The 25440-nt window shown below is 47.6% G+C and overlaps 2 protein-coding genes and 1 long non-coding RNA gene across 4 annotated transcripts in view; 1 reads left to right on the top strand and 2 right to left on the bottom strand.

Moving 5' to 3' along the window:
- MYO1D (myosin ID) overlaps positions 1-15059 on the top strand; it is a 423241-nt gene extending 408182 nt beyond the window's left edge. For both annotated transcript variants that reach the window (XM_069089918.1, XM_069089920.1), the window contains exon 22: positions 12098-15059. In XM_069089918.1, the coding sequence (XP_068946019.1) occupies positions 12098-12254 (157 nt within the window). In that variant the 3' untranslated portion in view covers positions 12255-15059. The remainder of the gene's footprint in view (positions 1-12097) is intronic.
- LOC138162589 (uncharacterized) lies at positions 4386-8431 on the bottom strand. Its single transcript, XR_011168664.1, has 3 exons — positions 7764-8431; positions 6754-6873; positions 4386-6648 (listed from the first exon to the last, which is right to left on the bottom strand). It is a non-coding gene; the product is annotated as an uncharacterized lncRNA (long non-coding RNA).
- A 1743-nt stretch (positions 15060-16802) lies between the features above and the next one.
- Positions 16803-21468, bottom strand: CDK5R1 (cyclin dependent kinase 5 regulatory subunit 1). Its single transcript, XM_069089917.1, has 2 exons — positions 21337-21468; positions 16803-20984 (listed from the first exon to the last, which is right to left on the bottom strand). Exon 2 carries the CDS (start codon positions 20805-20807, stop codon positions 19887-19889), a length of 921 nt encoding a protein of 306 aa, XP_068946018.1. The 5' UTR covers positions 20808-20984; positions 21337-21468; the 3' UTR covers positions 16803-19886.
- Positions 21469-25440: the final 3972 nt, after the last annotated feature.

Here is a 25440-nt window from a genome sequence, read left to right as displayed (position 1 = left end):
AAAGAAAGAAAGAAAGAAAGAAAGAAAGAAAGAAAGAAAGAAAGAAAGAAAGAAAGAAAGAAAGAAAGAAAGAAAGAAAGAAAAGAGAGAGAAGGAAAGAAGGAAAGAAAGAAAGAAAGGAGGGAGGAAGGGAGGAAAGAAAAGGAAACTGAGTTTATTAGTTTCTTTTATGTCTTTTCTCTAACTCATTTAAGCCAGGCCTGATTTTCATTTGGCCCTAAGGAAAAGCCACAGTAGTAAAGGAAATTCTAATAATAGGTATAATAGCTAATATTTACATAGCACTTACTATGAGCCAGGCACCATTCTAAACATTTTATAATTATTATAACACTTGATCCTCACAACAAACCTGTGAGGTAGGTCCTATTATTATCCTTATTTTACAGTTTGGGAAACCGAGGTAAACAATAACTGATGATGATGATGATGATGATGATAGCTACCATTTGCATAATGCTTGCTACGTTCCAGGCACTGGCTGTGCTAAATGTTTTACAAATATTAACTCATTTGATCATCCCCAAATGAAGAAACTAAAGTGAACAGAAATGGGTTTATTATTGTTATTCTTATTAAATGTGAATTGTTGTCAGAAGAGCCAACATAGCAAGGAGCTGCTGAGTTTTTGTGTGGGCCTCTGCTGTTTCCCAGTGAAGGTTCAGGATGTGCTAGGGTTTGGGAAAACATACACAGAAGATGTGTTCTTTAGTCTTTCAGTGAAAGGCAAAACAGAAATGTTCATCTTGTAAATAAAAAAGTATTTTTGCCTTTTACTTGGCAGATAACTGAAGATGTATAAAGAAGGGATATGTCCCTCTTTATGACGGTCAGGAAGGCCAAAGCCCAGATGAATTGACATTTATGAAGTATGCTAAGGGTAGGGGGGTTTGTGTTTTTGTTTAAGCTGTGTTAGGGGCAGAAGGAAAATCAAAGAAAGCTCAGAATGATAAAGAGAAAGGAAAACTATTTCCCTTTTGGGAGGTCCTTAAGGCAAGGCTAGATGGCCACGGGTCAAGGATGCTTAATACAATAGTTCTCTTTACACTCTTAATCAAGGAATACACATTTATTAATACGTACCATGTGCCAGGCACTGTGCTAAGCTGTGGGTATACAAAAAGGCCAAAGACAGTCCCTGCCCTCAAGGAACTTACCATCTAATGAGGAGACAACACGCAAATAAATATATACAACACAAGCTATATGCAGGATAAATAGGAGATAATTAAAAGAGGGAAGGCATTAGAATTCAGATGGGTTAGGAAATGCTTCCTGTAGAAAGGTGAGATTTTAGGTGAAACTTAAAGGAAGTTAAGGAGGTCAATAGAGGGGAGGAGAGGGAGCATTCCAGGCATGAAGGGACTGTCAGAGAAAATGTGGGGAGCCAGGCTTTTGTTTACATAGGTTAGAGCCATCAATGTTTACTGTATTAAAAATGAGGACATTATTATGAAAATAGTTTTGACCTAATGGACCCCCTGAAAGGATCTTGGGAAGCCCCAGGCGTCTCCAGACCCCACTTTAAGAACTATTGCTTTTGAAGGGAATTCCTATTCCTGGACAGGTTGGACTAGATCAAGGGTTCTTAACCTTGGGATTCATCATCTTGCAGGGTTTTTAAAATATTCTGATAATTATATTATAATTTAATGGGTTTCCTGTGTATTCTATTTCATGCCTTTAAGAGCATGATTCTAAAAAGGGCTCCACAGGTTTCTGCAGACTGCTCCCAAAGGAGTCTGTGCCATCTAAAAATGGTAAGAGTCCTCAGTTTAGATGACCTGTGAGACTCTAGGTTGCTCTGGGGTCAGGCCTTTCAGAGCCCCAAGCTCTATCTGTGACCAGTTCCAACTTCCCACCTGGGGAAGGGGCCTTCAGCTCCATGTCAGACCACACATTTCGACACACATCACCACCACTTCCCCTCTCTGCAGTGGCAGAGACAACACACATACACACCACAGATGTCAAAACACATTTATGCCTTATATATTACATGAAAGTGCCAAGAAAAAAGAAAAGTGACCCTTTGAGTCCTCTCTTGAACATGCAACACTGGCTTCAATCTAAAAAGAAGGGGCAGGTAATTGGATAAAGGTCAGTGACCTTCCATCATGGTTTGGAGCAGATTTGTGAAGCTATTAGATCCTAGTAATAAAGAGAGAACACACACACACACACACACACACACACACACACACACCACACCACACCACACCAATCAGCCCAATCAGTAATTGTCACTTGCTTTGCCAAGCTAGCAAAAGGAACCATGTTCCCTCTCCTCCTCTCTCCTCCTCCATCTCCTCTCCCTCTTTTCTTTCCTCTCTCTCTCTCCATCTGCCTTTCTGTCCTCCTGCTTCTCTCTGTCTCTCTGTCTCTCTGTCTCTCTCTCTCTCTCTGTCTCTCTCCCTCCCCAAAAGGTTATGAAACCCACCTCACTCCAAAAAAATGCGCTGAAACATTTTTCTTTTTTAAACAAAAAACTCTAAAGAGAGATCTGATCAATGTTCTTATGAAGAAGCTGGAGAGATGGTAACATGGAGCCTCACTTCCCTGGTGTGCCCATTTCCTGCCTGCTGACCAGCCTCTGCTTCTGTCCAGTTCCCATAAGAGATACAAGTAGCTTCTTTTGGGGCTGTGTCATTTTGAATGAAATTAAGGAGAGAAAGCTCCTAATTTGCTCTTATCAGACCAAGCTATGCAAAACTTTTGTCTCTTAATGATGAGAAACCTGAAGAATGATGTGGGGATGCCTTCAGGAAAGGAAAATCTTTGCAGATTAATCATGTGGACTTCTAGTGGCCAAAGGCCTCCTTCATTTGCCTGCTGCACTCCTCTCCCCATCATACAGGTGCTGAAGGGAGGGGAGCTCCCATTTCCAGGGAAGAATATTCCTTAAATTCTGTGGTTTAAGGACTGCCCATTCTCTTCCCATTTTGTGAATAGACAGGCAGGTCAGGACAGGCTTCCTCAATAATATGCTTTATTCAGGAAAGCATCAGGGACCAGAAATCCTCTCCATAGACCCTGCCTGATAAAACTGGAACTCCGCTCAGTAAAAGGCAGTAGATCCAAAACAGGGGACCTGTCCCTTCCTCCACCATCTTACTGTTCAGCCTTTTCCTCTGATGCAATGAAGTTTGGTGACCTTAGCCACTCCCTTACCTCATTTACCAACTGTATGCATGTACCACTTTTCCCATTTCTAAACTTGCAGTGAGCAGAGAGGCTGCTGGGTCTGTCCCAGTGACAGCTATAATTGGGCAGGACTGTGGAAGGCAAACTGCTGTGCGTATGTGCTGTAATTGAAGGATCCAGGCTGGAAAGTGTTTGGGATGCTTGCGGAGGGAGACAGAGGGATACCTCACAATCTTCTGAGAATTTCAGAAGGCCAGCCCCCAGCTCCTCCAGGGCTTACAGTCCAGAAAGGGCAGCTGTCCAAAAGGCAGCCAGGCAGAGCCTCCCCAGGTGCTGCAGTGTGGATACTTCCTAGCAGTTGGCCTCGGTCTCTTTTGTTGGATGATAATTCATCTCCTACCCACTGACCTGGCTGAGCAGCCCTTAACAGAATTCGGCAAGCTCTCCCCCAGAGGGACTGTGCCTCGCTGAGTAAAAGTTCTCATCCCCTTTCACCCCACTTTCACCAGGCGCCCCAAAAAGCTGCAGCCTAGGCAGCGACCACACCTGCTAACACATCTTGGCCCACAGTGCCCAGCTGCAGTGGGCACATAAATATCAGCTCTCATCGTGATGATTAACTCTTTCCTCTCCCTCACTGCCATGTCCAGTACGTTTCCCCATCTTGCTGTTTCTCACCTCCACAGTCTCTCTCGTACATATCCTCTCTTCTCCGTGGCTACTGGTACAGGCTCTCATCACTTCTCCTCTGGGGAAATGCAACAGCCTCCTCAATACTTTCTCTGCTTGCTCCCTCCAGCCCATTTTCTATCCAACAACAAACTCATCTTCCTAAAACACAGCTATAACACTCCTGCTTCAGAATTCTCTGTGACTCCCTATTGCCTTTCAGATAAAATACAGATTCCTCTACCTGGTACTTAAAACCCTTTCAAATCTATTTCCCCCTTAACTAACCTTTTCAAATTATTGCACACTCCTCCCTTTCGTGAAATCTGCATTGCGGTCAGATTGGCACACTAGCTACTCCCTGCATTTGATATTCTCTCCCCTGTCTCCAGTGCCTTCAATGCACTCCCTCCTTCCCATTCCTAGTATTACTTTTAGCTTCTTTCCAGGCTCTATTCCCATGCCACTTGGGACCTCCTCCCTCCTGCTTGTGAGCATTCTCTGCCCCCTCCAGTGATATTGTATTTGCTTATCTGTGTCCATGGCCAAGTCTTTACTTCTTCTGGGGTTCACTGAGGGCATGTAATCCTCCTTTCTTGTCTTCTATCCCCACATAACATAGGACCTCATTGGTGTTTAATCTTTGGGGAATTGGGATGGGACAGAGTAGAGCTGTCTCAGTTGAAATGAAATAAACTCCTTTTGAGGTCTCAAGCTCCATATCCCTGGAGATATTCAGAGGACAGATATCAATTTGTGAGAGCTCCTGCCAGAAGGATGTCTGCCCTGGGCCAGGGATTAGACCTTTGAGCTTGATTTCGACTTTGAGATCCTAAGAACCTTATTGAAAGTTACCTGCATGTTATCTTATCTCAGCTCTAGAACTGAAGAAAGGAAAGAATCCAGCCACCAAAAGGGACCCAAATTGAGAAAGACATCTGAAAGACAGTAAGAGCAGCTTATTCTGTTCTTAGCTCATTCTGTTCAGTACAGGTTGATTTCAGAAGTCATGTGGATGACTGTGCCCAGAAGCAGGGAGCTCAGCCTTCTCCTCTGGCCTTGTTTTGGGCAATTCTCTGCTTTTTTGTGGGAAAGGGAAGAGAATCATTTCTCAAGAGTCCAAACAGACTTTGATAAATTGTCATGTGATAAAAGATGTCAGAGAGCTGGGGAAAGTCCTTCGAGCAGTTTTGGGGAAAGCCCAGCAGAAGGCCATGCCAAAAAAAATTAATCGATGCTGTTGCTTGTTTCTGTTGCCTTCATAATTGATTTTCATGAAATGTGTGTCAGGAAGAGGACCCTGAGTCCACTTGTCTTGAACAAATGTTTATCATCCAGGGAGTAGAAAGGAGGGTTAAGAACAGCTAAGAGACGGCTGTGGAGGTAAAACTAAGACAGGTGATGAGAATTAGCAAAATCTCATGCAAGATAACTTTTTTTAATCTCTCTGCAAAGTTTTTCTAGATCACCGTTTCTTAAACTAAGGGTATTGGGAGGTATTCCTGGTGGGTCAGGGGCACAAGGGTTCAGAATAACTGTCAGCTTTTTGATATTCACACAAATAGTGGGTGTCATTAGCAAAGGTGGTACTAAGATTACCCTACATCCACAGGAAGGCCAAGCTGATCTTGAGATGACATGCATTACATTAGGCCACCCAGCAGCCTCATTTTCATTCTTCCAGGCAGTTTGGAGTTTCCTTGAATAAAGCTTGAGACTTGAAGACCTGAATTCAAATCCTGCCTCAGACAGTTACTAACTTGTGTGACCCTGGGCACGTCACTGGTCCCAGTTTCTGAAAAATGGTGATGATAATAACAATGATATCACTTTCATGAGGTTGTTGTAAGGATCAAATGAGTTAGTTTATGTAAAACTCTTTACAAATCCTAAAGTGCTACATAAATGCTATTATTAGGAGCATCATTATTGTTGTCATTATTATATCAGATATATTATATAGGTTGTTATTAGTATAGTAGATACCTAGAGTCAGGGGCCACCCAAAATCCTCGCCAGGCTACAGTCTGAAGCATGCTCTCAAGTCCTGGTGGGCTACAGACCACGAGGCCAACTGGAGTTGAAGTCAGGAGTCTGGCAGCAGGAAGGTACCAAGGACAAAGCCATGCCAACAACCAAGCATCATCCTTCACGACCCTATCCTTTCCTTCACACTAAAACCCATGCTTCTGGGGCAGCTAGGTGGCACGGTGAATAGAGACAGAATTCTTCCCACTCGGTGATGCTGGAGCAAGGTCCAGTAAATTTCACAATGTTTCTCAAACAGACTCCATGTGACTTTTCTTCGGGGGTCCCTCCCACCAACTCAAGCAATGAGCATTTAGAATGTGAGCTCATTGACAGCTAGGACTATTTTATTTTGTCTTTATAACCCTAGAGCCCAGCACGATCCCTTACACATAGTAAGTGCTTAATCAATGTTGAATTGAATTGTGCTTTTTGCCATGTGGCAAATTACTATATTAAATGCTATTGGGAGGTTTGAGGATATAAAAAGATAGAGATCCTCTTCTCTAGGAATTTGCAGTCTATTTAGGAAGATAAGACATTTATGTATCAAGTGACTAGGAAAAATCCCAAGGCAGTGGGTGCAAGCATTATTGAATCTATATATGGCTAGAAAAAGAAGTAGGTCCAAAAGGCACAGAAAATAGGGTAGGGAGGGAGGAAAAGCAAATTAACCAGTTGTGACAATCCCTTGTCCCAAGGTTCAGTAGAAAAGATGTTGGATTCGGAGTCAGGGGATATGGTTCGGATACTGCCTTCTTGACTTCAGGGGAATGACTTAAATTCTTTGGACCTTAGTTTCCTCATCTGTAAAAAGAGGGGATTGGATTAGATGGCTTCTGAAGTTCCCTCCAAGCTCTTAATATGTGATCCCATGACTCCTGAAATACCAAAAAGTCAAGAGAAAGATACCCATTCGGTGGCTCCTCTGTGGAGGATTCATGGGAAAACATGTATGAGAATCCCAGAGAATGAGAAAGTCTGGATGGCTCACCACCTTCACAAGTGAAATCATGGCTCTTTCCAAGTAACCTAAGAAAATGAATAATGCATAATTATGAAATATATATCATATATCTGTATGGTGTATATTGATATATTTAATAATATATAATTACAAAATCAAGGCTCTTTCCAAGTAACCTAAGAAAATAAATAATGCATAATTATGAAATATATATCGTATATATGCATGGTGTATATTGATATATTTAATAATATATAATAAATATATAATAGTATAATATAATAAGTAAAAATATATAATATAATTACAAAATCATGGTTATATAATATATGACATATTTGTATAGCAATATTACTATATAACATGTTTAATAATGTGTAATTATAAAATCATGGTTCTTTCCAAGAAATATATAAGCAAATGCATATATAGAATTATATAATATATTATATATTTGTATAGTAATATTACTATATACTATATTTAATAATATATAAGTAATTATAAAATCATGGTTCTTTCTAAGTAATATCTAAGCAAATGCATATATAAAATTATATAATATATGATATATTTGTATAGTAATATTACTATATAATATATTTAATAACATGTAATTATAAAATCATGGTTCTTTCCAAGTAATATATAAGCAAATTATACTTATGAAATCTATAATGTATTGTAGATTTGTATGTTGTATATTAATATAATATTTTAATAATATATAATTATGAAATCATGGTTCTTTTAAAGTAATATATAACCAAATGTGTAACATACAAATATGAAATATATAATATAGGTGTATAATATATTTAATAATATATAATTATGAAATCATGGTTCTTTCCAAGTAATATATAAGCCAATGATCCAGCTTGGTACAATGGAAAGAGTCCTTATTCCAGAATTAGAGGACCTGGGTTCTAATCCTTCATCAGAAACTTCTTACCTGTGTGATTATGAGCAAGTGACACCCTTCTCTGGGCCTCAGTTTCCTCCTCTGTAACATGAGAAGGTTGGATCAGGTGACCTCTGAGGCTCTTTCCAGCTCTCCATCTAGGATCCCATTATAACATTGTCTACATAAAGGCTGAGAACATGCTCTGATTGGGGTGGAGTTCTTAAGAAATGCTTCTTACTGAATGTGAGTCTTGAGAAGCATCGTGAAGGAAGTGATTGCCAGGAATTGGCAGAGCCAACAGGAAACCATCCAGGGCTAGGAAAACAGTGCATTCAGCACAGGTGCAAGTGAGCAAAGGTGTAGAATGACTGTTGACTGGCTGCCTGGGGGTGGAGCAAAGTTGTCAAGGAGAGCAGGTTGGCTAGAGTGGAGGGGCCACTTTTGCCAGTGCTCTGGTTGGTTGGGCTGGTCCCAGGAGGGTCCCCCCAGCCATTGCTCCCCTTCTGTAGCCTGTGCCAGTGGCCGGGTTGGCAGCTGGTGACTGAGCTGGGGAGGCTATAGAGTCCTCCTGAGTCTACCTGTCTAGAGGCAGGTGGCCCCAGTAACAAACTCTAATGGAAAAGTGCCTGAGTCACTGCCTTTGATGGGCTTTGCTATTTTTGTGGCCAGGCCTGGCTAAAAATAGCTCCCTAAGCCAAGATTTTAGCTGCAGCTGGCTGAAGCAAGAACACAGTAATTCAGTATTAAATACCTGACATCCCATACATGAGGACCACATGTCTTTTTATGGCCCAGCCTCTGCCCCCATGGTGTGTACAATGAGGGACATGAGCAGGAAATCCTAGTAGACATGCTCCCCACAATGCAGGCTGCATCTCTAGTCACTGCCATCCTCATGTCTACAGAGCACTGACAGAAAGCTGGCGGGGAAACTGGTCACTTTCCAATCATTTTATTCTCAACGAGACCCAGTGGAACAGTCATGAGTTAGTGGTGAGGAGGAGGGTTACTGCCATCTGCAATGCCTTCCCCTCACCCTGAATGACTCCCAGCAGGTCAGCTCCTTATAGTGGGCCTGGTATAGCTACAGCAGAAGGGGCCGTTGATGACCCAAACTCTCCCTCAAGATGGTCCAGTTGGCCTAGGGTGATATGGAAAGCTACTGGGCCATAAGCCTGATGAGGGCAGAACCGCTATATCCACCTTGATACCTAGCCCAGCATCCTACACATCATAGAAGTTCAGTGGAGTGATCAAATGAAATGATCTATGTAAGGCAGGGGTGAGGAACCTGCAGCCTTGAGGACACATGTGGCCCTCCAGGTTCTCAAGGACTGAATCCAAATCCAAATCAAAACTTGGACTCAGTCTAAAGACTGCTCCCAAGGACCTAGAGGGCCACATGTGGCCTCAGGGCTGCAGGCTCCCCACCCCTGATGTAGGGTGCTTTGCCAATCTCAAAGCACTATATAAATGTTAACTATAATAATTAATAACATAATTAGTAATTAATAATAGGAATACTACCTTAATAACAATAATAGCTAGCATTTATATAGGTTTAAGATTTAGCTATAAGGTTTACAAAGAATTTTACAAACATTATTCAGTGCTCACAACATCCCTGGGAAGTAGATGTTATTATTATTCCCATTTTACAGATGAGGAAACTGAGGAAGGTAATGGTTAAATGACTTGCCCAGAAATTTTATTTTTCTTGATGATATGTATTTTTATAAGAGTTTTGTTTGCAGGGCAGCTAGGTGGCACAGTGAATAGAGCACCAGCCCTGGAGTCAGGAGGACCTGAGTTCAAATCCAGGCTCAGACACTTGACACTTACTAACTCTGTGACATTGGGCAAGTCACCTAACCCCAATTGTCTTGCCTTTCCCCCTCAGAAAAAAAAAGAGTTTTGTTTTTATTTCTTTTTCTGTGGGTGAGGGGGAGAAAAGAAGGTCGATTTTCATTGAGAAAAATAAAATTTAATTTTCAGAAAAGTTTTTAAACAAAAAAACCCTCAAACGTTTGCCTATGCCCAGAGTCACGAAGCTAATAAGTATCTGAAGTCATATTTGAACTCAGAGGTCTTCCTGGCTCTACCCACCTAGCCAAATAAATGTGTTTAGGATGAAAAAGGCAACATTCCCACTGTCCTCTGCTTTCGTCTGACCACAGCTGGAGCTCTTGATTTACTCTGAGTGCCATGTTTTAGGCAGGACTTTGACGAGCTAGAGTACATCCAGAGGAGCGGACACTAGGATGGGAAGAGCATGGCCTGAGATGATCAAAAGAACTAGGAATATTTAGCCTGACTCAAAACATCTGTAAGGGAACCATGAAGACAGCGTGTCATGTGGGGAAAGAGATTGGATTTCTCCCCCTTGGCTCTAGAAGGAAGATCCAGGCCCAGACTGGCTCCTTTGACAGAAGAAGAAACTTACTAGGATTGAGAGCTGTCCAAAAGCTCCCTGCCCCAGCACAGGCTCCAGTCAAAGGCAGGGCAGGTGAGGTGGGGGGAAACCCCAGAGAGGGACCATTGCAAGCCGGGGTTGTTCCTTCTTTGCACTTGTGTCCCTGGTGATCTGCCTTGTGTCTGGCCCAAAGCAGGTGCTCAGGAAATGCTTGTTGATGGAATATCATTTGGTATTGTAGAAAGGATTCTTGTTCAAGTCCCTTCCTCCCCTAAGATTCTATGATTGTGATTTCTTTCCTATCTAAGAGGCCCTGACTGTCAAACTCAGTCCCAGGCTCCAGCTAAAGCCCAGGCTACCCAGAGCTGTAATCCATTGGTACCTTGGTACAAAGGTCTGCACCCCATCATACAATTCAGGGAGTTGAGGTGAACACCCAGAGGAAGACCTGGCTTGAATGTGCCCTATACATACATGTGTGCATACATATATACCTATATATCTCATATAGAAAACACACAAATAATTATAGACAATTAGAACTGGTAGCACTAGTGTCCTGTGTCAGGATACTCTTTAAGAGGCCCTACATTGAGGGCAGTTAGGTGCTGCAGTGGATAGAGGACCAGCCCTGGAGTCAGGAGGACCTGAGTTCAAATCCAGCCTCAGACACTTACTGGACTCAGGACCCTGGACAAGTTATTTAACCCCAGGTGCCTTCACACACACACACAAAAGGTCTTATACTGCAAACTCAAGGCCACCCACCCGAGCCCTTGAGATCTGTATGCTTCTGGGCTCCCCTTAGGCATCTCGGGGAAAGTAGGACCCCAGCTGGCTCACTCTGACCTCTGCCCAACAATAGCAAATATTAGGCCTCAGACAATTTTGACAAGTTTTTTCATCTTTTTATAAAGCAGACAGCGTCTCAGGTGTATTCAGTGGTAGGGGAGATGCCTTCTTTGTATCCTAAGAAGGTGGTCGAGGCAGAAAGGGCTGCTTCTCTCAGTTCTTCCACCTCAGGTCTAACTGGGGCATCTCAGGGGCTAAGAGAAAGCTTGACTGAGCCAACAATTCGACATCAACAGGGCCTCTACCATAGGCAAAAAATAGATCTGTAACTTCCAGCACAGCTGTTATGTGGGGATCAAGAAGGGAGAAAGAAGGGCACATTTCCCAGGCTCTGGACTGGGGAACAAAAATGGGCCATCAGTCACCTGACCTCTTCCCATCTTTCTGTGCCACTGTGGTCTCATTGGTGACTGCCCCAGGCTGTTGGGCCCAGCTCCGGGATGGGAGGGCAAAAGGACCCTGTCCTTGTTCTGAAAAGGCTTGAGACAGGAAGGGCATGGCTAGTTTTTGTCTGCAGAGCAGGCCCGGGCAATTAGGAGTAGGTGGAAGACAAAAAATTATTTGACTAAAAAAAGATATGTGTGACTGTTATACGTGTGTGTAGTAGAAGCGATCCTTACATCAGCCCCCCTCCCCTCTCCAGGAAAAAAAGCCATCTGGAGCCCCACAGGGCTCTGCTCCCACCCAGGCTGCATCCCAGTCAGATGGAAAACCCATGTGTGAATCTCCACCAGAAATTCGCTGTCGGTGTCAGCCTCCTGTTCCATCAGACAGGCTAGACCAATTTCGAGTTCACCGCACATCCTTGGTTAACCCTTGGGTGTTTTCTGGAACCTGACTGCGGGGCAGATTCCCTTTGGAGATCACTGCACAGAGAGGCTCGGTGGCTGCCCTCACCTCATCCTCCCCCTGAGGTCCGGGGCTGTTAGCATTTCCAAGGCCTGCTGGGAGCCCACCTGCCTCCTCTCGGATTTTCAGGGGCCCTTCTCCTCCCCCAAGGGGCTGTTCAGCATGGGCAGGGCGGAGATGCGCCAAGGCTACAGGGCGGGACGGGAGGGAACACTACCTTGGAAAGCTGCCTGTCTGATTTATGTGCGCTTGGTTTTTGTCCTTTCAGTGAGAAACGCCACCTCCAAGTCAATGTCAACAACCCCGTGCAGTGTAGCCTACACGGCAAGAAGTGCACGGTCTCCGTGGAAACACGCATTAACCAGCCCGAGCCCGACTTCACCAAGAACCGTTCGGGCTTCATCCTCAGCGTGCCCGGGAACTAGCTGGCGCCCCCCCGCCCCCCGCCCCCGCTGGAGAGAGAGACCTTGGCCAGGGAGGAGGGGGAGGGGAAGGAGGGGAAGTGGGGGCTTCGGGCCGGGGCGGGCGGGGAAAGCTTGCGGTGTCCCACCCCCAGAGCCCGCCTCCGTCTAGCCTGAAGGTTAGGGAGCAGACTCCCAGGAAGCTTTTTGTCCTTGCTAAGCATAATAGATTCAAATCTAATCTGCTGAGTCGCCCGCTAATGTAGCTCAGGCAACCTGCCTCGAAATGGGCTTTCGGGGAGAGCATTTTATGAGCGAACCTCGTCTTCCCTCCCCCTCTCTCCTCCTCCCAGCGACCATGACCACTCCCGAGAGGGAACTTTTCTTCTCCTGGCTTCCTGGCTTTCTTTTATCTCCAGCTTCCTCTTTCCCAATGTTCTGTCACCTCCACTAAAGAAACCAAAGAGACGGAGGGGGAAGGGGGGGGGGAACACCCAATCACATTGGCGACTCCCAAACGTGAAGATGGCAACAGTTACCCAAGCCTTCCTCTGTCTGGTCAGGTTGCTACTTCTAACTAGTGAGCATGCTGCTGACCCTGGAAAAGGATGGGGAGAAGGAGCCCCAAGTCTTTCAAAGATGCTTTTTAGAGAACAGCACCAAAGAACTGGGAATGGAACCTGCTCACCCCAGCTCAGCCCTAGAACTGAGTTGTACCGGCCTGGTTAGGGGCCTCTGATCCACACATACCTTCCCCACACACACACACTCAGATGTCAGCCGTAGTGTCAGGAATCTCTTCCTGGGAAACTTAGCTCAGGGCCCATAGGCTCCATGGGAGACCGAAAGCCATGCTCAGGAGCTTTGCCTCTCACTAGCACCAAGCAACACCAGGCCATTGTGCTCAGAAGTCAAAAGCCAAGGTCTCCCCAGGTTCTGAATCTCCTGGCAAGGCAGCTCTCCCAGCCCAGGGCACAAAGGGCTCACTTTAGGGATTCTGTATTTTGCACCACATGCCTATGATGCTTGTACCTGGGTGGCTGCCCCACCCCAGAAGAGGCCTTCTCTACCACCTGTCCAATGGAGAAGTGCAGCATGCTAAAAACCATTCTCTTTAGTTAACCAAGCATCCCCTTAACTCTAGTGCACTTATAACCTGTCTCAATCCTCACTTTTACTGCTGCAAGAGTTTCTTTATCAGATGCCTCTCCTGTAACACTTTTTGTCAGGAGAACTGATGAGAGGTGTAGGTTAGGGGGCAGAGGGGATCAGGGTGTTGGGAGCTTTTTTGCAATACATCTAATTGTGTACAGGGCTTATTTTGAGATACATGAAAGTGGTGGGAGAGAAGTAGCATTATGGGATCATGGAAAGTGGGGAGATTAATAAGTAATTAATAATTAGAGATTAGTGATTGATCCTGGCACTGCTGGCCAGGCCAGGACTCCCACCCTTTAAGCTGCACAAAGCCTGATAATATGAAACCAGGCAAAGAAAGATCTCTGGAGTAGAGAAATGCAACCATTTTGCTGTACCGAGCCCAGCTAAAAGTATGTGCATTTCAAACCTAAGCAGAGAGAAAAGCCCTCTCAAGACTACATGTCTTATTTCCTAAGGCAGCCAAACCAAGTAATGGCTGTTGTCCTGGGAGTGGCACAAACCTGTGATCACATGGGGAGATAGGCTGGGTGTTCTCACAAGCCACCCAAAAAAAAAAAAAAGAGTGCTGAGGTGTGAGGTTACCCAGGGAAGGATGGTTCCTTAGCATCTCAAAAGGAAGGAAAAAGCAAGGGACTCCATCTTGGAACAAGAATGAGTCAACTCTGCCCCTGGGAGCTTGGGTGATTGGGGGAGGGGAACAGGTAGTATTTGGGATTCTCTTTACCCACTTAGCCCTTGTTCCTCTAGAGCCTCTCCCCATCCCCCCAACCTTCTTCTGGTCCCACAAGGGACTAACCAAGTGCCTCCATGCAGCCCCAAATGCCTGCTGGCCCTTGGTCCAACCTCCCTTGGTTCCAGCTTGTCAGCCTTGCACGGGGTCTGCCCCAAAGGTGGCCATCTACATTTGCACTGTATGGGATTCCCCAACAAGGCATCCCATTGGCATTCTCCTTGTTGCCTTTTTTTTTAATCTTATTAAAGAAGCCATATCAAGCAGTAGCAAATAGAGGCAAGCCTCACACAAATGCTTTAATAGCGAATACCTGGTAGGCCAACAGCAAAGTTTAGTAATACTCTTAGTGGTGCCAATTACCTGTAGATACTTGTAGAAAAGACCAACGGGAAACTTTCTCCTTCCCATATATTCACCCAACTATCTTGCTTTGAACTATGCATTTGTTAAAGTCTCCTAAAAGACTTGCCAAAGAGTCATCTTCAAGCCTGGGGTGAAGGAGGCCTTTCAGATTATTTTTAATTCTTATTGACAAAAAAAATAAAGGGAGGCCCTTCTCTGGGAAGATCCATTGTTTGTCCAACCCAGTGCCAGAGTCCCCAGCCATGACCACGGAGATGAGGGCCAAAGGAGCAGCAGACTGTCAGACCAGCTCCTGCTTCTGATCTGCTGCAAAAAGGGGTCATGGGAAACTGACCAGAGGGCAAGGCTGGATCTCTGGTAATGCCTTTGTATCTGGGCAGTGGTGGAGGGGGGCCGAGGGAGAGGCAAGGGATATATCTATGGTGATTGTATGTAATAAAGTGTTTCTCTTGATTAAATTAAATGCATTTTTGTTGGTGCATATATTCCTATTTTTCGTTAAATTAACTTTATTTCCAAAGCCTATTTTGATTCACCACAAAGGGCAATAAAGCATTGAATCTTATTTTTAAGGTTTTTCCAGTTATGTGTCATTTTTAAATAGGGCGTGGGTGGGGTCTTAGAGATTAACAAATACCAACTATATATGCCTACTATGTACCAGGCACTGGGGCTACAAAAGCAAAGGATGACATAGTCCAGACTGACCCTCAAGGAGCTGGCCAGCACCCAGTCCGCTGAAGGACAGAAGGCAGGTTACGTTAAACAGAAGAATTCAATTTGGGGCTTTCGAATGAAAAGATTGAATGAAAGAACAAAGTTAGGTGAGAGACAGTGCTAAATTTGGAAGCTTGTCTTTCTTCCACCTTGCTGAGGCCTCTGCTCTTAATGGCCCCTTTCCAGTTCCTTCTTCTTCACTCTGTGGCAACAACCCATTTGAACAATGTAGCATCTTATCAGACTAAAAGGACCGGGCCCAGGTTGCTTGCAGCTTCTTCCAGAACACGCTTAAAGACTCTGGAGGAAGTCTAAGCCACCACCTCGCATCCCCCACCAGTAGGCAAAATAGGTACAAAGGGGAAGCAGGAAAAGCCAATAAGCCAGACTTTATGAGGTTGGAGGAGGGGGGAAGGGGCTGGAATGAGCTGAAAAGTCTTCCTGGGTCTGCCACAGAACCAGCAGGGTTCTATGTCCAGTAGGGAACTCAATGCCACTCTCCCTCCAGAGAAGACCACAGTGCCTAGCCTCCCTCTCTAGGTTTTATGAAGTAATGAGGATTGCCTTTGGGGAAACCCAATAGATCTGCAGACAAAAGGCCAACACAGCTCCCTGACTGGCAAGCAGCATGAGAGGAAACGCCTTCTTTGCCTCTTAGATGTGGGCATCAGTGCCATCCAGCTGCTAGTGTCCAGAGTGGGGATGCTGGGGGGGAAGCTTCTCAGCTGCTACTATTACCCACCACCACCAGGGAGCTGGGCCTGAAGGGAAAAGATGAGAGGGTCTTAACTCTCCCTTGGTTCTTTTCCCAGAGGTATAGGTTGATGGTTCCATGGAAATGTAAGGACAGATCTTTAGATATTTACTATTATTTTACTAAAATAATATTTACTATTAGAACTTGGGAAAAAGATAAGCAAGGCTTCTCCTTATCCCCATTTCTGCTATCAGGATTTGAAATGTGGCCATGATCACAGGTCCGGAAACCTTTTGAGCCTCCAATGGGACATTGCCTTAGTGAAACCCCCCAGACCTTGATATTAGCTTAAATCTCACAAGGATCACTTGAACCAAACTGACAGACCCAGGAGGGCCATGGCAAAAAGGTTCAAATCCGGTTCATACAGAGAATTCTCTGGGAAGAAGGAAATGGCATGAGCAAACACCACCAGAGAGTCAGTAGCACCTGGAGCAGGGACCCCAGTGTCAGAATGGGTGACAGACGAAAGTGTCACCCTCCCTCCTCCCCACCAGGCTGAGTGGAGCCAGTCCTTAAACCTTATTAACAGCTGCTTAGCCATGGGACTGCCCCTCACTCTCTCTTGGCTCCAGGTCAGATCACTCAGAAACTCTCCCTTCCTGCTTTCCTGCCCCCTTAGAGATCCTTTCGTCTCCATTCAGGCCCTCTTGTCTCGTCTTGAATACCAAAGCCCAGGGGACTAAGGCTGTGCCAGTAAAATTATGTCCCCTCCTTTCCCTGGGAACTCTTGTCTCCCCCCTAGATCGAGGCCAAGGGAATCAACTCCCCATCCCCCCAACCCATACACACATACACCTTGAATAACCAACCACAGAGAGGGGCCTGGGGCTGCATAATGGATGGTCAGTGCATTTTATTTAATCAGCACGGTACAAAAATAAATAAAAATAAGGGGAGGGAATTAAATTACAGCCAGACTGAGCTTCATGACTTTGTCAGATTATAAACCACACATACTTACAAACACACTACACATACATACAAAATGAGACAAATATAAATTAATATTAACACCCACAATTTGGTCAAAGGAGATCTACAGAGGAAATTGCACTAAAAAAAAAAAACCAACACACACCGCACGCACATGGGTAATTAGCAGTTTCAAATATACAGCTGTGGATCATTTCAAGTGGGGGAGGAGGGGAAGAAGGGGGGAAATGGCACATTTTTTTTCATTGCAAGTTTAACAACTGCTGAAACCAAACTAAACTCTAAAAACTGCATGGTAAGAAATCCATCGATTCCCCCCAGGGCTGATGGGAAGAAGAGGGGGGAGGGAAAGGAGAGAAACCGGATACTGAGAGAGATTCCTCTGACTTGGTTTGTGCATGGGTGTAAATGTTCACAACCATCTGTTCTAAGATTATGCTCTGAAGACACAAAATGCGCCTGTTTGCATGCACAAGATCACTGTAAAAGCAACAAAGAAGAAAGGGGTTGTTTTGTTGTTTTTTTGTTGGTTAGTTTCTTTTTTTCTTTTTTTTTCTTTTTGTTCTAAAAGTATTCTTCATAGCAGCATGTCAGTTGTGTTCATTGCTTGCACACTCAAGTATATCAGTTGGTCCTTTACACAACACTGGTGATGGGTGCAGGGGAGGAGAGGGGCAGGGAACAATATACTTTACAATGATTTAACTACATGGTTGATTTCTTTTCCTTTAGGCCCCAACCACCTCTGAAACTTGCACCTTCGCCTCCTCCTCCCCTAGGGAAAAAAAAATAAATAAATACAGGGAAAGAGAAGGAAACAGACCCAAAACTGGAATCCAATCAAAGGAGTGCAACCAGAGAGTTTCAGTCCAGGCTCAGCTAGCCCAACTTGGGATTAAAAACGAGTCCCCCTCATTCTTCCTGAAGTTCCTTGGCCCCCAAAGCTCCCTCCTTTTGTGCCACATGGGGGGGACAAGGTCCCCCCAAGATCAAGGGCAGAGCTCATCACATGATGTGGGAGCAGAAAGGGAACAAGCCATAGGAAAAGTCGATCAAGGGAGACTCCAGCTGTCCGGCCAGGCATCGTCCTGGTCACTTTGCAGATTCCTTTATTCCAGTTCCACGTCCAAAGATATCTTACAGTCCACGTGAATGGCTCAGTTTAGGCCTCACCACTGAGGCTGGGCAGATGCTCTCCTTCCTTACCTGCGCAATCCAGGCACCCTCACCTATATCCCTCCGGGCACCACAGGCTGTCTCAAGCTGGCTGCCTGCTCCAGACATCATAAGCCAAAGGCCTCAATTTCACAGCTTTCTCTTCCTTTTTTTCTTTTTTTTGTTTTAAAAAAAAATACATTTTGACCTTTCACTCCAGGAGTACTTGCTGCTGACTCCAGCAGCCATCCATTTAGTGTTCCACGTAACCCTAAGCAAAATGGCCCTTTATCTCCCATTCTGTCAGAATTCCAGCACCAACAGGGCAAACCTTCCCCTAGGTTGTCAGGCCAAAGAGAAGACTCTCTTGTAGTGTTAGCCGCCTTTGTTCCCCACGGCCAGGATGAAGGGTTACAGAAACAGACTCGCTCCCTCCTCTCTGTCGTCCCCTAAAGTCCTGAGCTAACAAAAGTAGCTATAAGAGCCAAACATCCGTCACAAACATGGTGTCCGTGGCATCTCCTGGAAGAGGTGAGGACCAGGAGCAATTGGGGTGTGAGTCCAGATTTCATAACTGTCTACAAGATCCAACTCCCATCCTGGGGCCTGTGGGGGCTTTGCACAAGCTCTTCAGAAACAACTTGAAATTGGCAGAGGTGGGGGAAGGAGTGGGACACCTTGATACCAGGGCCGGCCCAGATCAACTGAACCAGCTGTAGGCCCTGTGTCACATAGACCTGCAAGTGACCCCTGTCCTAAGCTAAGCACCAACTCAACAGTCCACTGGGCCTTCCCACAAGAGAGCCAGCCTGCTGCCAGGCAGCTATAGCAGTATGCCCCCCATCCACAGGTGTGACAAGACACCAGGTGACTAAGTGGCATTATTCAGATAAATTATTCTTCAAAAAAAAAAAAAAAGCACAGTCCCACCCCCTTCACTGGGACTCAGGAAGCTGCTACCCTAATTCAGTAGCTTAATGAGCCTGACCAGCTTCACTAGCCAGGAGTGAACACCTAGGGCCTGGGATAAATAAGAACAGGGACAGCAGAATTCTAAATTACAGGCCTTCCCTTTTCCCACTCTGAGAAATTTCCCCTAAAACACCCAGCATAACATAAGATTAAAAAAAAATTCAAGATTGATTTTCTTTTCCTCTGTTAGCCATTTCCTGCTAATTAGAGTGATAAGGGCTACAAACTGGTTCCAGGGAAGCCAGGACCTTAGAGTTAAGTTCCAGTTCAAAGGCCCGGACTGGTATCCTTGGGATGGCCCCAGTCACTCAGGACACAGCTGCCACTTGGGGAAATGAATTCCTCTCCCTCCCTGGGATTAGGGGAGGGGACAGGGGTAGAGCTTAGTGAGTAAGGGGACTTTGGTCAGGAAAAGAAAGATCCATTTCTAGGACAAGGGATCTCTGGGATAAGCTAAGGCCTTTCCATCTCAAAGTTCAATAGCTCCTCACCTCACCCCATTCCCAGGACCAGGCCAAGAGGAGAGGGCAAAAGGGGAGTAATGAGGGGCAAGAATAGCCAGTCCTTCAAAGTTATGGAGAGCAAGGATTCAGTGGCCAGAAAACAACCTGGAAATCATCACCTAAACTTTGCAAAAGGTTGGAAAACAAAACAAACAACAACAAAAAAAAAAAACAAAAACTGCTCCCCAGAGCAGTCAGAAGTTAAGGGAACAGGGCTGAACTAAACCAGGGGTGGGGGAGGCCAAGAATAGGGAGGCCCTTCAGTGGCTTTGCTAGACACATATGTTCACAAAACTTTGTGTTTAATAATAAATTAAAAAATGTACTGTTCCCGTAAGCCGCACACGCAGGAGTGGAATTCACCGGTCAAGCCCGATAAGCAGCCGATTCTTGTCCTCCTGACTGCATTCATTCTTCAGGTCAGCAAACACCTGCGTGAAGTAGTGGGGGTCAGCATTAATCTGGAGCATCTTGGGGCTCATGAGATTGATAATGGAGAGGCAGCGGTCCCAGAAGGCCTCCTTACAGCTCTCCACCAGGAAGGGCTTGAGCGGGTAGGAGATCTCATTACCCATGTAGGAGTAGGAGAGGTACAGGCAGGTCAACAGGACAGCCTGGAGCTCGTGGTCTGTGGCGACCTCGGAGGAAATGACGTCCCTGCAGAGCATGTACAGGAAGACCACGTTGGCCGGCGTGATGAAGCCCTGGTCCTGCCAGCCTTGAAGGAGCAGGGAACGGTCAACGCTTCGCAACCAGAGCACTGGGTCCGTGGGGGACAGGTGCTTCAGGCGGTAGCATCTCCGGCACAGGAACTCCCCCAAGCAGCGCAGGAGTTCGCTGGTGGAGGCCTGGACGATGACCCGCTTGGGCGTCCCAGGAGCAGCGGAGTTGGGGTGGGGGGCTTTCTTGACCGAGGACACCGCAGTTTGGGAACCAGACAGCTGGTTGGCACTGGGGGCCGGAGGCTGGGTGGGCTGGGGCTGGGCAAACGTGGACAGGTTGGCACAAGAGAGTGACTTCTTCAGGTTCTCATTGTTCAGGTGGGTGATGTTGTTCTGGTAACTGCTGTTGGGCTGGACCTTCTTGGAGTTTTTCTTCTTGGCTGACACGGCCACAATCCTCTTCCAGGGCAGCACGGAGATGATGGAGTGTCTTTTCAAACTCTTGTCCTTGGCGTTTTTGCTGTTTTGCACAGCGGTGTAATGGCCCACGGTGGCCGAGCCGTCCTCAAAGATTGTGGCCTTCCGGTAGCTGGGGGACAGGGACAGGACCGTGCCCATGGTGTCAGGTGGGAAGCACGAGCCGAGGCTGGGAGGAGGCAGGGACAGTCCACCTGGGGGCCCAGCCTGCCAGGGCCAGAACCCCGTTCAAGAGCAGCCTCTCCTTAGGTGCCCCTGGATGGGGGGCTGGGACGCAGGGAGGGGCTGGACTCCGATGAAAAGCGGACCCCTTCAGATCTGCACAGAAAAACAAGATGGTTTCTCTTAGCATCGGGAAGGCTGTAGCCTCCCGGGATCCTCAGCCTCCCGGCGCCCATCCTTCTCCTCGAGAAGCGATGAGACGCCCGACCGGGGGACCCTGGAAGAGAGCTCCCCATCCCCACCTCGGCCGGCGCAGCCGCAGCAGCCCCCTCGGGCGCAGCATCCCTCCCCAGCCTCTCCCGACTGCAGCATCCTCCCTCCCGGCCGCATCCGCGGTCGCATCCCTTCCTCGGTTCCCGCAGCCCCCCCCCCCGGGGCTCGGCCCCCACCCCCCACCCCCCGCGGCGCTGCCCTCCCCGGCAGAGGCTCGGGCGGCGGCTCGGCTTACCAGGAGAGCGGCCCCCACGGCTGCAGCAGCAGCAGCAGCGCAGCGCGGCTCCTGCTCGGAGCTGGCTCGGCTCCCGCCCTCCGCAGTGCGCACCCGGAGCCGCTCCCTCGGCGGCCCGCCCGCGGCGGCGGCGGTGGGGGCAGCGGCGGCCACAGCGCGGGGCGCGGAGGGGCACGGACGCGCGCGGGGCTCCCGGCTCGGGCTCAAGCTTCTGTCCAAGGTTCTGCAGCCGGCGGCTCCGGCCCCGCCCCCCGCCGTCCCCCGCCGTCCCCCGCCGCCCCCCGCCGCCGTCCCCGCCGCCGCCGCCGCGCTCCCGGAGCCCAGCGCCCTGTCGGGGCCGCGCGCCCTGCCCACGCGCCGGCCGGCCGGCCCCCGGGCTCGCCTGGTTCCGAGGGGGAAGCCGCCGCCGTGGCCGTGGCCGCCGTCCGCGCTCGCAGCCGCCGCTCGGAGGCCGGGGCGGGAGCGGAGCCGGAGCCGGAGCCGGAGCCGGAGCAGGCGCCTCTAGTGTCCGCGTTCCATTTCAGAATCCCGAGACACCCGCGGCGGCGGCGGCAGCGGCAGCGGAGGCGGTGGCAGCAGCAGCACGCGGCCCTGGCCCCGCCCCGGCCCCGCCCCCGGAGCTCCGCCCCCTCTCCCAGCCCCTGGCCGCCGTCGCAGCTCCCCCAGCAGCTGCTGCCGCATCGGCCCGGGGTCCCCGGGGCTGTCAATCGCGCCCCTCCCAGACGGCGGCCCAGGAGACCCCGCCCTGCCCCGCCCACGCACGTGCCGCCTTTGTTCCCACCCGAGGCGGAGCCCGAGGGACCCCGACCGACTGTCGGAGCGGGCGCTGCCCACCCTCCCCCCCCAGCCCAGTCTCCTCGGCCAGCTTGGGGGGGCTCCGCCTCAGGGAGCCGCTGCCGGCCCGTGGCCGGCCTCCTTTCCCCGCAGTCTTCCCGCCGCAGCCCCGCCAGCTGGAGTTGCCAGTCACGGTGCCCTCCCTGGGCTCACCCGGCCTCCACCGCCCTGGGCGGACTGCCGGACCCCTTCTTCTCCCCACCCGTGGCACCTCCAGACCCTCCCGGGGCAGCCAGGCGGGCGATCGTTAATGGTTAGTGAAGGACATCTGGCTGACAGTCGGGCTACCGGCGCCCGAGGCGTTCGTACTACGTTTCCCTTTCCCATAACCTCTTCAAAAACAAAAGAAAAAAAAACCTTTCGATACTTTCACCATTAGTGATATCATGGAGATGACACCTGTGCTTCGGCAAAGAGCGCCGGATGGATTCAAGAGGGCCCGGGCGCCTCCAAATCTCTCGGGTCTTCGGTTTTGCCTGTTTAAAACGAGGTGGCTAAGCTAGATGACCGGTGAGTTCCCTCCCTGCTCTGAATCGATGACCCCTCTGCAACTTAGAGAAGCAGGAGTGTGGCCCCCCTTGTGATGAGCCTCTCAGAATTTGGGCAGGCTGGTCTTTAGACAATAGACAACAGACCATCCCTGAGCCAGTCATCAATCAATCAATCAGTCAATCAATCACTCAGTCTGTCAACACACACGCCCCCTAACGTGCCCTCCCAGCAACTGGCTTGCTCCTCCTCACATGATTGGTACTAAATGTATTTAAGGTCCCTTCCATCCCTGAATCAATCGATGACCCTACAAATAAGGCAAGCACATTCTTTCCCGGAGCTGCTCTTCTCTTCAAAGTATCACTTGTCATTCACACTAAGACAGGGCCTCTGCCAAGCCAGAGCAGGCTCAGTGTGGTTTGAGGAACAGTTCCAACAGGGTTCAGGGACCAAACCAGCCTTTCTATACCACATACTTGAACAGAGCCAAGCCTTGGTACTCAGGAACTAAAACCTGAGGGAAAGTGCACCATATCTGCAAAGCCAGCCGGAGCCTTTGCCTTGGCCTTGTGAAAGTGACATCAGAGGGTTCCAAGCCAGTCTGTTGAAGAACCTTTCAGTGTAAGTACGCTGAGACATGCTGCCTGCTTGACCCCCATCATTTTTAGCTACCAAGTTGGTGGTATTAGAAGAGGGAGGTTCCTAAAACTAATGAAATCACAAATCCAACCCCCACCCCACCTTTTTTCTACCATCAAGACCAGTCTCTTTATTTCACAAAAACCAAACTCCAGTCCCTCCTCCAAATCAAAAATGAGTTTCTTACTGAAATCTTTAAAAATCATAAATATATGAACTCATGTGTAAGAATGTATCTAAAACAGTACCAAATGACATGAGGCTTTCCAATTAGTAGAGTGAAAAAATAAAAACATGAACCCATCAACTTTTCCTCAAATAGACCAGTAAACTGGGATTATTTCCTGGCAACCCTTTAAATTTGAATTTACTTCACCTTGGACCCTAGATTTTGAGATAAAGATCTAGTAGTCAAGGGTGAAAACAGTTAAGATCCAGATATGAACAAAATTTTGGAACTAGAAAAGTAATCTGGTCCAAACCCATCATTTTACTAATAGGGAAAATGAGGCTCAATGAGGAAGTGATTTACTCAAAGTTCTATAAGCTAGGCCTAGATTTCAGGCCTCCTGACTCCTAAGCCTCTGGCCCTTTCCTATGCTATTTTCTTAGCTAATGTCAGGTCTGCTCCTTTAATTTTAAGGGGGCAAAAATTAGGAAAAAGGCATGATGAAATAAGCCAGGTTGTTGAGTCTGCCATAAAATTCAACTATGCTACAAGCCTGAGATTTTGCTTCCAAATTCAGGGACAAAAGAGAATGAATTACTGCACCCCTGGAATTAGAGTACTACCCTCCTTCCTGCTCCAAACCTTCTCACAATGCACCTTGGGAAAGGGTTCACAAGCCCCTAAGCATACCAGGATTGTTTTTGTGACATTTTCAAGTCCCATAACATCCTAACCTAGAATGAGATATTCCTTGGCTGAATCTGTGCCTTCTCCAAATAGGCGTCCTTCGAAGCCTACAAAAAAAGCCCCATTCCTGCCCTCCAAATAGGGAGGATGTCACCATTCCATAGGGTGCCCTAAAAGTGTGTGTAGCTTTCTAAGCTATTAAAGGTTTGGTACTTTTGGAACACATCGTAGTAAATGCCATCTAAGGATCACAGGATTTAGAGCTGGAAGAAACCTTAGATATACTCTAATTCAGTCATTTTACAGAGGAAAGGGAGGCCCCAAAATATTGAAGTGATTTCTACAAGGTCCCACTGGTGACAAATGGTAAAACCCAAATTCCCACAAACCCCAAGTCTTTTCAGATTCCACACCCTAAAGTCTTCACACTATCACACCTCTGCATGGCAAAAGCAATGGCTGCAGAGGAACAAGGGTTAGCCAGTGGGCCACCACCTTGGCCAAACAGCAAATCACCTCAGTGGAACTGGGCCCACTCTCCATGCTGACAGCTTCTCGTACACAGCAACACACAAGACAGAGACACACACACGGAGGTGGTCTAGGAAAAATAACAAGAGTTACAATGCATGCAGCCAGCAATGTCTGGATCAAAGACCCTGGGGCAGAACAGTCTGGTTGGCCTGCTTTTTTCTTCCCTACACTAGGAGCCCAGTACATTAAGATCCCTGAATTTCATCTCCATAAATCAGGGAAGAAATGAAGCCCTTCACCTTGCTGAGCTCCCCTCACCTGGGCACCCCTTCCCCCTCCCACCCTGACCTGTAAAGGCACGCAAGATCATCCCAGCAAACCACTGCTGCAGAAGTCTGTGTTCCCACTGGGATCCTAGGGCGGCATCTAGTGGTTCTTCTAAGCGACACATCCTGGGCCTGCCTCATGTATTCAGTGGAGCTCATGGCTTTGGTGTTTTTGCCTGGCAGCATCCTTGCCCCCTCGGAGGGACCACGTGGCTTACACCTTAGCTGTGCATCTCCTTTGCCTGACCTTCACAATAAGCCCCTTGACTACAGGTGCCCCTCAGCTTTCTCCCACAGACCTCAAATCACAGCACAGGCCCCAAATGAACAAGGCTTGTTGAACTGACATGGATACAAAAGCTTCTGTTTTGTTCCCCAGCTCATTTAAAGGTCACACATGGGGGTGGGGGGGAGGTAGATTCTTAGGACAAATTCCCACAGATGAACAAAGAATGAGGAAAGCTAGGAACTTGGGATGGGGAG

This window comes from Petaurus breviceps, unplaced genomic scaffold (assembly GCF_028583685.1).
Source record: "Petaurus breviceps papuanus isolate PSGF00001 unplaced genomic scaffold, PetGlider_PUasm1.0 186, whole genome shotgun sequence".
Taxonomy (NCBI): domain Eukaryota; kingdom Metazoa; phylum Chordata; class Mammalia; order Diprotodontia; family Petauridae; genus Petaurus; species Petaurus breviceps.
Note: the sequence above shows the minus strand (reverse complement) of the source record. Positions and strands in the feature narration are given on the sequence as shown.